A 10,685-nucleotide genomic window follows, 5' to 3' on the forward strand; every position below is an offset into this window, starting at 1 on the left:
TTTGATATTAGAGAAATATTATTTAAAGATAACAGAAACTGAATTTTTTGGACGAAATTTCCTATCATGCCATGAATCACAGACTTTGTCCAAATTGGTCTTCCTTTGTGATTCTTCATAAACATGTGTTTTGATGTTGTGAGAACTCAAGGTGAAATAACTTGGAACACTTTTATTCAGAACGATTAATTCAGCACACTTGGCAGTGCGACCCAGACCTGAGATAATGGTGCATCAGTGTAGTATGTTTTGAAGCAGATCAGACATGTACGGAGGAAGGAAATCTCTGTTGTTTCTCCTCCTAACAGTCGGGGCAACAGGAACACTTTTCTGGATAAGTGCTCTTTACTTCAGGAGGAAACGAAGGCAGAAAGCAGCCATTTCTAATGAAGAATCCTTAAAAACAGACGAAAAGCCTAAAGGAAGAGCCCTTAGAGCTTCAGGTAGGGCTAAAAGAAATCGCAAAACAAAACTTATCTTTTAATATAGCTATTAAAATGTCGTCACAACCAGGATTGTCATCACCTGTGAACCTTGAACTGAATGAGATTTCAATAGGATCTCTATTATTTGTGGTTTATTTTATTCCTCAAGCAAGCATTAACAGGAAGATTATTTTAGCAATAGCAAGCTTGCTAAAATAATATAATACTCACGCTAACAAAGCTAAGAATTACTCACTAATATATAAGCTTTTATATATACTGTAAACAAACTCCAATATGCAAAAAATAAAATCTTCCAATATTTATGGGATTATCAAGCTTATGTTTGGTTTGGTGGTTGAATTTTTACAGGTGTTCACGTGTTCACTCTATTGTATTATAGATACAGCATTAAAACCTGGATTATGGTGGCTTACTAAGATTTGAAGTGGGCTCCCTGTGGTAGGAATCAACATGTACAGAGTTCCTCATAAAAGATTATATGTTTACTACATTGTAGGTTTACTGACGAGATCACAGCTAAAGAACAAGCTGGCTAAAGATGGAAATGAAAACAATTCAACTAGGAATGCTCAGTATGATAGCCTAAGAGGTGACGAAACTTGTGACAGAACAGCCATGATACCTGGTAATGATAAATGTACCTGGGTGCTGTCAAACATATCTGGAAGATGTTTATTTACATCTATATGTGTACACACTAGCTTGTATACAGGCTAATGATACTGATGATCATTATTATGGAGATAATAATGGTGATGGTGGTGTTTATAGTTTTTGTGATGATGTTGGTTGTGTTGGAGGATGTTGATGTCGATGATAATGATTACAGTGATGATGATGGTGATGAGGATGATCATGATAATGGTGGTGATCATGATGATGGTAAGATGGTAATATGATGGTGGTGATGATAATGATGACATGATGTTTATGATGATGATGATGAAGATGATAATAGTGTTGGTGCATGATGATGGTGACAATCAAAGTGCAGTTATTATGAGAGGGGTGATGATGATGATGATATTCTTATTAAGATAAAATAATAATATTATTTCTATCAGATGGTAGGGCAGCAGATGAAAATTTCCCATCAAATCCAGAAGAACTTGTTGACAGATTCATCAACCAAGGTAAAAACTAAACATATCAATATAATGACCACTACAACAATAGTTATATGGTGTTACATCTGGTGCTTGTAAAAATAAATATTCTTGGATGGAAACTTATTTTAATAGGAGTTGAAGAGTTTGGGCTAGCATTGGAACACTGGTATGAAGCAGCCAGATATTTCCTTGAAAGCAAAGACCAAGGTATTAACAGAAGGAGGATTGAACAAGAAGGTACCCTGCGTATCATGTTAAGCTGTTCAAGGCAGATGAGGACTGCGTTGGTAATACAGGGAATGGCTGAAGATAGAAGCTTTGCTGTTGCACCCAAGAATGTATTGTCATGGATTGATAGTGATGCCATGATTGAACAAAGTGTTGCAGAAATAGCAGAAAAATGTTCAGATGATTCAGATGCTGAATCATTTGTATCAGCAGCTTCTGAAACTGCTGCATTAGAGGTACAAGTAAAATGATGATAATAATAATAATTAATATTTGATATTTTTATACAGTAATAGAGTCCATTTTTGGAAGATGTTTAAAGTAGCTGGTGTTTGAAAGACTTCTTTCCATCTTTGTTTTTCACTAGAGATAGCTAAAATCATTAAATTCCTATTTCTTTTTCCTTTTTAATTAATTTCTTTTCATTCTATTTTTGCTCTCTTCTTTTCTCTTTATCCTATGTGTGTACCAGGGAAGGATCTACAGGAGGGGTGCAGGGGATTAGCACTTACTTCCCTAAGGTGTTATTAACTGCTTCATTCATGCACCCCTTCATTAAAAAAATCCTGGATCAGCCCTTTGTGCACCCATCACTATCTATCTTCAACAGAACATTTGTCACTGAATACATTTTTCTCCATGTGTTTTAGTTTGACGATCTTATTGACGAAAGGTTCATCAGTGAGTCTGCACAGTTGAAAATGTTTCGGCAAACTATCCTGAAGGCTGCTGGCCAGCACAGGTAATCCATCAGATGATTTTTTAGTTAATTAAGATTATAAATTATTGTTAACTCATTAATTCTGTATTATATATTAGCCATTTAGACTTCTATGTCTTGGGTCTGGAGCAGTATGCAAGATGTGAGGTTGAATGCCGCAAGATGAGGTTTGATGTTTTACAAACATATATTACATCCAACATGTTTTATATCGTTGTATTAATAAAAAGTATTTATCATTTTCATGCTTGTCTTTGGTTTTATGTTTACTTGCATCATGACAGGACAGAGGTGGTTGGTTGTGAAAGTGACATGGAATTCTTGGCCAAAGTTGTGTGTATAAGACAGGCATCAGAGGTATTGCTGTGCACCACCAGTGTGATTAAGTTTAGTACTGTTGATCGATCTGGGTCACATATCACCCAACCACTTGAAATTGTATTTGATACATTTTAATTGAATGTGTGCACACACTTTTGTGACTATTTGGCCAAATTGGAACAGCCTTTGCACATTAAGAGCTGTATTTCAACAGATTTCATTCATTCTAATATATCGTTTTTCCACATCGCAGCTTGCTTTCTCAGTGGCTGAAAATTGTACATGGATGGCAGAAACAGGTCGCTTCATGCTCTCTTCTGTCATAGATGCAATGGGAAAGGTAACTGTGGATATGCTTCCATTTCAGTCATAAGTTCCTGTGTGAGGTATGCTTAACTTGTTTCTATTGGTGTTTCAGGACCCTGCGAACTTTGAGGCTGCATTTGATGAGCTTATCGAGTACTGTGCAAAACCAGAGAACTTGCAACAGATCAGTGATGAACTAATGGGAAGACGGGTACGCATTTACCATTAAAGATATCCCTGATTATGTCCATGTGATGTAGAATAACATCCTTGTCCCATTGCAGCACTGATGAGTATGTTATTTATTTAGGTACCAGTGATCTCTTTCTATGACGTCCCTCTTGACTTCATTCTATTGGACGCCTTTGATGACTTGGCAACCCCACCTTATTCAGTTGCCACAGCAATCCAGAATCGCTGGCTGTCAGCAAGCATCAAGGAAACTGTAAGTTGATGGAGTAGTTTGTGTAAGACTGTGAAACGCCACAGGTCACAATATTGATTGACGACATCATTTGAATTGATCGCAGTGGGCAGGATCACTATTCGTCCAATGAGAATGCTCAGTCACCTGTGAGGAGTTTTTAACTGGTTATAAGAAATCTGCTGTAATGTCATTAAGTCATGACGTGATGTAAACATTGAAAAATGAAAATTGTTCTTGCAAAACGATATTTTGCAGATGGGACTGTCACGTTTGTTTTGACAGTCAGCTTCTGTTCTTTTTCTTACTAGGCTCTTACCACAGCGATATGGGGAGTACTGAAGGCTAAAGCTTCTTATCTAGAGGTGAGGTTTTACGCATCCTTAGGTATTCTTTAAGGTAAAGGAACAAGGTTTTCATTTAATGTTTTATTCCTCTATTTGTTTCAAAGAACCAATATGGTTTCATGGCGCATTTTTACGTGGTGTCTCAGTACATCCTTCCTTGTCTGGCTTGGGGCTTCATGGGACCAGATGAAGAACTCAGAGACCTGTGTAACTTCTTCAAAGTAAGTTTGCTTAGAAATATATAAAACCGGTAGCACATCAATGGAAAAACAAAGAAAAAAACCTCATCAACAACACACGTGACTACTTTTGAGCAGTTAAAAACGATGCTAAAATGGACCAATCATTTTCATGTCAAAGTGACGCCAAAGCTACTCGATGTTCTTAACTTTAATGTCAATGTTGTTTCTATTTTTAGGATCAAATTCTTGGTTACATCAGAGACGTGTTCAGCTTCGATGCTGCAGACTATTCAACAGTAACGAGCTTATCAGAATCCATCATCCAGTTAGCCAAACGAAGGACCGACAATCTTGCTCAAAGACTACAACAGTCTTCGCCAATTAATGGACTTCAAGTTTCCACATGAGATATTGGAAAGATGGAGTTCAAGTCAGTGAAGAAAACATGGAAGGATTTTGCCATCAAGGAAGATGGCCATTCAATGACAGAATCTCAACGATTTAGTTCATAATATAAGATCAATACAAGATAAAAATATTTGTTCTTAAGATGATGATAATTGTTTTGTAAATATCGCTACAGTCAAGGTGATGTCATCTCGTGGGGGATGGGGGTAGTGGGTTTGATCATTTTCAGCAAAGAGGTCACACCTTGAGTATTTATAAGTACTTGTAACATTTTTAGCACCATTAATCTGATGCAAAACAAGTTGTTTTGCGTGACGATTTGCCTGCAGGTGACATTAATAAAATTGCTTTTATAAAATGGGCTTAATAATTTATTTGATTGTATCCATGGGAAAAGCCTATCCCACGTCTAGTAGACCAGACAAGTTGTCGAGATAAAAGATAAGAGATATATGTACTAAGTGAACAAGGGTCATGCGTGAAATATATTCATAGCATCTGTCAAATGTATTCCTATGGACTGTATAATTAATCTCGTAACGTATATACATACTGATCTAAACATTAGTTCAGTGTGGCTTAATGATGCACAATATTGTGGTGGAAGCTGAAGATTTCAAGCCATGATGTTCTGTTCAACAACAGAACTGATCGGTAAAGGTTAAACAGAAAAGCAATTCTATCAAGCTCGTCTTTTTCACAGGAGCAATCAATCATGGCTGAAACACAAGGTCAAACAAAAGACATCCAAAAAGGGTATTTTACTTTCGTCTTTAGCTTCAAGAATCATGCTACTGAGTTCTTCTCGAGGGAAAAAGAAAGGATAATTTACTTAATGGGAAAACTTTATGATCTTCTAAGTCCTGTGATTGTGTTTTTCTCGTTCTTGTTCACTTTGTTGCGAGGTTTCCTCCTGGCGATCAAACATGGCATCCAATCTTTGATTGCGATCATTCGATCGATTCTGCATTTTGAATTTAAGCAATTACTTTTTTCACTTAAGGCAAAAGTGAAGGATTACCTAGTTCGAGCGAAAGTTAAAACCTATGAAATTCTATGGGTTCCTATTAGAAAACGAATGTTCAGGTTGCGAAAACAAGCGAGGAAGAAGCTGCTCGATGTCAGGATTTATTTTCGTGGTTTACTCGAGCTTTGTCGAAGGTTGTTTCTTCTCGTGAGCGACTACACTCCTGGAGGCCAATGGACAGTCGGATTGTTTATTCTTTTGTCTACGATATTCATTGGCATTGAACTTTTTCGCTACTCAAAGCTCGTTTTCAAGGTTCTGAACTTAGCTTGGTCATCAATAATGCTTTTGCTCAGTCCTGTGATATGGACACTACAAGATGTCTGGATTGTAATAGCATTTGTCCTGAATATTTTCCTCTCATTGGTACGATATATTTGGTTCCTTTTCATGGCTTTCCTTCAAGGGATTGGCAACTTTGTTCTCAGAGTCTTGACAGCATTTCTATCAGTTATTTATAGAATATTATCATGGATTTTCGAGCTGAGATGTGTGCAGTATGTCTGCCATGTCTTTATTGAACTCACATTAATGACAATGGAAGTATTTATATTTAAAGTACTTCCAGTTTTGATGACAGTCGTCTCGCATCTCATTACCATCTCAACCATCGCAAGCAGGTATTTTTATGAGTATTTTGTCGCTGTTTACACGAGTGAAGAAAAAGATCATAAATACTTTAGCAATACCAGGATCTGTGCAGCAATGTTTACATTTATTTGCCTTATATTGGCGTACAGACTTCGAAAGACTTTCCCCTCAGATTTGTGTCAAGAAATCGAAGAGGAAGGTTCATCTGCAGGAAGAAGTCGTGCGAGACGACTAAAGACTGCGAGATACTTAAGGACTGGAAGAAATGACACGACAAGCCATGAAGATGAAGGTCAGTATCACGATTTGTCGCATACGACTTGCATTCGACATTTCAATAACCCATTGTTCTAGTTTGACTCTTCAAGCTCTCAATCCATAAGAGAGTGGTTGTATAGATTCTGTTCTTGAATGCAGAGTGCCAAAAAGAAGCTTATATTTCTTATCTCTTTCAGTTCATTTTCAGCTTAGTTCCTCGGCCCATATTTGCACAGGGTTCCTGCGAGGGGAGTGCAATAGGGGACGTCGATGTGAAGGTCACCACTGTCCCTGGCCCTATCATTGGCAGTATCGTGTCCCTGTACAAGGATGGAAAAGCTTTAGTCCAGAAGACAGTGACATTATAGAGCAACTTTACTGTAAACCAACAAATGAAGTCGCCAAAACAAGCGACATTGATCCGGACCTTTCCGCACTTACACGAAGGTAGGTACCCCATGGCTCCCTCAGTCCTTAGTTGTAGAGGCAGGTTCGAGAATGCAAAGATGAGATCAAAGTTCAACACTACATAGCTTCTAAGCATATTAACATATTGCAATAAACACCCCTCTAGTTCAGTGTTGCGCGCACGTTAAGTAGGTTCCCGCCAAGTCCACGGTATATGCCATGAGGAGAACTATTTTGTCACAAAAAGCGTTTTGAATCGTCTGCTTTAGGTCCCACGTGAAATCCGACACTCCAGTTTGTCTAGACTTCCAGCAGATGCGAATGGAGGTCGATTACTATCGCTCAGAACTAAGACGCTTATCAACAGAGTCTTACGTGAAGAAACCGTCTGATGTCCTGGCAACCAGGTGGATCTGGTACCGACTTAGTGACCAAGGGGAATGGAGCGAATACGGAAATGAGGTATAGTACGATGACTTGATACGAACCGACCCTCCCCTCCACGGGGGCGAGAGGCGGATAAGAGGGGTGTGACCGATTCATTCATAGTTGCCATGTTTATATCGACCAACATGGCGGCCATGTCTTTTTTCCTTTCATTCTCATTGGAAGGGATGCATGCCATCTGGAAGAGTTATTTTATTAGGTGCGGTCGATGGGCCAGCTCATGAGACCCATCTCATTAAATCAATCTACCGACTTATGAAAGATACGTTCTTTATTGACAGAGCATTCCTAAACAAGAAGCCATCGAGGCATCATATATCCGAAGAGAAAGTTCGTACAACTACAAAAAACAAGAGCAAAACTACAGAATCTATTTTTTCATGACACCAATGTACGAACGAAACATGAATCCAAGGGAATATAAGCGAAGACTGGTCCGAAGACGACCAGAGTACCAGCCCATAGAGACTTGAATATGGTAGCTGATCATGATTGTACGCACGAGGCGGATCTCAGGGAGGCTCACCTGGTGTCCGTACACTACCTTCCTGTTTAGAACATGTACATCCAAAATGCGGGAAATAGCATATTTGAAGAAATAAAAGGTTTCTCCTCTCTGCAATGAACTAAATCAAAATCCTAAGTTCCTAGAATCACTGTGGTAGGGCATTTTAACAATACTAGAATGACTAGCTTAGTAGCTTGAAGGCGCGCGCGCAACCCATACCTTGCATCACTAGAGATTAGTTACCAGATCACCATCGACTTTCGCTGATCTGGGAGACTGAGGAACGATATGCCCTAAATTAATTCAATCATATTAGAAGAAGATTACGACATTGTTGAAGCTAAACATTGGATAGGTGGAGTTCATGACGTCTATTTTGCACTGCACACTCACTGACAGTATTTGTGTGGTACGTTACCATGGTTACCAAACATGACTGCGCCCATATAGAATCGGATTCCTGTAGACCAAAACCCGAAAGCCAAAATTTCAGATCACTCTTTGGATCAGAGATGTAAAAAGGATGTTTTAAATAATTAACTTTTAGTTTGTTTCGCCAGACTTTCTAGACACAATAGATGATGACCATGTCTTAGATTTGAGGCTCACAAAATCCAGGCCAAAAATGTTTATTTTGAGCTGCCGGTGTTACGTGCTCAACAAAACAACTGTACTGACATACAGCAATAACAAAATAAAGGTATAGAATAAACCATGAAATCTGTTTTAAGAAAAAAGCTTTATTGTTTAGTAAAGGTGTGCTTGATCAGCTTATTTAACTCTCAACTTGTTTGGTATAATAACTATTGACTGACAAGCCATCTGTCAGCGGTGCTTACTGCTCTCCCGGACAGACTAATAAGCTTTACACAATCGACTGTTGGTTCACACGGCTTACTTCTAGCTCAGGTCGTCATTTGTTGTCCATGTTAAAAATACGAGTCGTTTGGGAAAATGACCCTGCATAGCTGTTATATTGTTTTCATGTTCTTGTGGGTTCAGGCCAAGTGTTTCCGTAACCACAATTGATTCAGCCCTGTGTCAAGTACGGCTGTTGTTTATAAGTTTTCTAATGTCGGCCTTAAAAGAAGCTTTATTTACGTTAAAACATCTTTTGCGCCTGCGTCAATAAAATCTATACAAATGATTAGAGTACAGCTATGAATATTGCAACCAGACACTGAACACAACGAGTACACACATCATGTGACCCATCCAAACTACGTCTGCTCTTCTCAGTTTTGTTTGTCTGTCTTCTTATTTTATTCTACACCTCACCCATGCACTCCCTTGTTGCCGCCTGTCGGGTGTAGAATCCAGTGAGTATTGCGCATGCTCTCTACTCCTGCTCCGCCATATTAGACAGTTTTCATTCAGATATCTTCTGCTTCCCTCTTTACATTAATACTCTGTGCAGTACTTTTCTAACTACACCTTATTCCTATTTTCTCTCCGGTCACCTCGTGTAATTGAGCGCACAATGTTTGAGCCCACTTACACCAGTAGAGCTAAATAATAGAGGGTGTATTTGTGACAAAAGCGTACTACAAATCATCCGTTATAAAAACTAAAATAATTGTTGAAATTTTGTCAGCACGCTCGCTCTGCATGACGGGAAGGTACGAGTAGATAGTTAATCGTGGGCTGCTTGTCATGTGAAATAAGCAATGTTGAGGTTGTTGTAAAACAACAGTAGTCAGCAGGCGCGCTCGGCATGACGGGAAGGAGATGGGCCATGTGGAATAAGCATTGATGAGGTAGTTGTAAAACGGTGCTTGACAGGAACAGCCAGGTTAATACGGGTCACTCGCCTGACAACCATTTGTTCTTCTCAGTTTATTGGAATATTTGTCAACGGCTAATAGCAGCTGAAGATCATTTTTATCGATTGATGAAAACGAAAAACCTCCAAGATGATGATCTGGTTATAAATCACCTCCTGGCAGGGATCTGTGAGGTAAAGTTAAAGTTATAGCAATCGATGATACTCGAGTTACAAGTGATTGCTTACTTAACTGTTGTACATTACTCGAAGTGGTCGCTTACAGGAGGTGGGCGCTTATATCAATTAAGTGGTCGGTTCCATCTATAAACACTCTGAAGTATTACCGTTACTTACAGGCTGTGGTCGCTTCTATGTGTCCTGGTCACTATTTTGTCATAGTTTTACATCAAGTGGTCGCTTCTATGTGTCCTGGTCACTCTTTTGTTAAAGGTTTACAAAAAGGTGGTCGCTTTGTATTAAAAGAGACGTGACCAATTGGCATGAAATATAAGCTATATTCATTGCGACAAAGTGCAAAGCCTGCGCACCTTCCCCTCCCTCCACACTTATGTCTTGAGGGTCACCGATATTGTAGTCTTTGTCTGTCATCGGTTACAAACGTTCCTTATCTTTCACATCAAAATCCAATAACTTCAAATGTACATTTTAAAACAGCTATTATCCCAGTGTTTGTGTTTTGGATCAATTGATGAGATGTGAAGTGAACTAGAGTGCGGTGTAAAGAGAAATAAGTTCGTGACGCGTTCATCTTGGTTCATCTTGACCATTATCATTGTCGTCTGTTCGGACCAAGCGGAAATCGTGCAGTCTTTGTCCTGCAGAGCCAACAGTCACCCTGTGAGATGAGTGTCCTGGCACAACCCGAATGACTCAACATTAAGATATGTTCGTGCAATTCTTACTCTTTTAGGAGTCGCTAATATGTTAAGGAAGGAACACTAAAGTTTGGATCATCAAACTGAGAACAGTCCATCCTTCTCCTCTAACCACTACTAGTAATTGTTATTTTCGTCTTCAGCTCATGTGAAAATAACTAAAGAAACAAAAAACCAGAAAGAGAACCATGAAAATGATTGAACTGTTTGTTTTTGATTCGACTCGAAATGAGAGAATGTAATATTTTAAAAAAGACGTATGTTTGCTAGACATACTGATATACCCACGA

At 38.8% G+C, this 10,685-nt stretch overlaps 2 protein-coding genes across 2 annotated transcripts; both read left to right on the plus strand.

Moving 5' to 3' along the window:
* Positions 1-93: 93 nt before the first annotated feature.
* On the plus strand, positions 94-4,853 carry LOC116290194 (mitoguardin). The gene is made up of 13 exons (XM_031697198.2): positions 94-443; positions 946-1,074; positions 1,514-1,582; positions 1,691-2,022; positions 2,437-2,528; positions 2,606-2,674; positions 2,792-2,864; positions 3,082-3,168; positions 3,247-3,345; positions 3,445-3,579; positions 3,870-3,923; positions 4,010-4,126; positions 4,324-4,853. Exons 1-13 carry the CDS (start codon positions 266-268, stop codon positions 4,492-4,494), a joined length of 1,605 nt encoding a protein of 534 aa, XP_031553058.2. The 5' UTR covers positions 94-265; the 3' UTR covers positions 4,495-4,853.
* A 107-nt stretch (positions 4,854-4,960) lies between these two features.
* On the plus strand, positions 4,961-8,454 carry LOC116290193 (uncharacterized). The gene is made up of 4 exons (XM_031697197.2): positions 4,961-6,405; positions 6,569-6,818; positions 7,049-7,241; positions 7,508-8,454. Exons 1-4 carry the CDS (start codon positions 5,211-5,213, stop codon positions 7,697-7,699), a joined length of 1,830 nt encoding a protein of 609 aa, XP_031553057.2. The 5' UTR covers positions 4,961-5,210; the 3' UTR covers positions 7,700-8,454.
* Positions 8,455-10,685: the final 2,231 nt, after the last annotated feature.

The sequence above is a fragment of the Actinia tenebrosa genome, unplaced genomic scaffold, assembly GCF_029948245.1.
Source record: "Actinia tenebrosa isolate PJP-AT-01 unplaced genomic scaffold, QUT_ActTen_1.0 PGA_scaffold9__36_contigs__length_13948895, whole genome shotgun sequence".
Lineage (NCBI taxonomy): Eukaryota > Metazoa > Cnidaria > Anthozoa > Actiniaria > Actiniidae > Actinia > Actinia tenebrosa.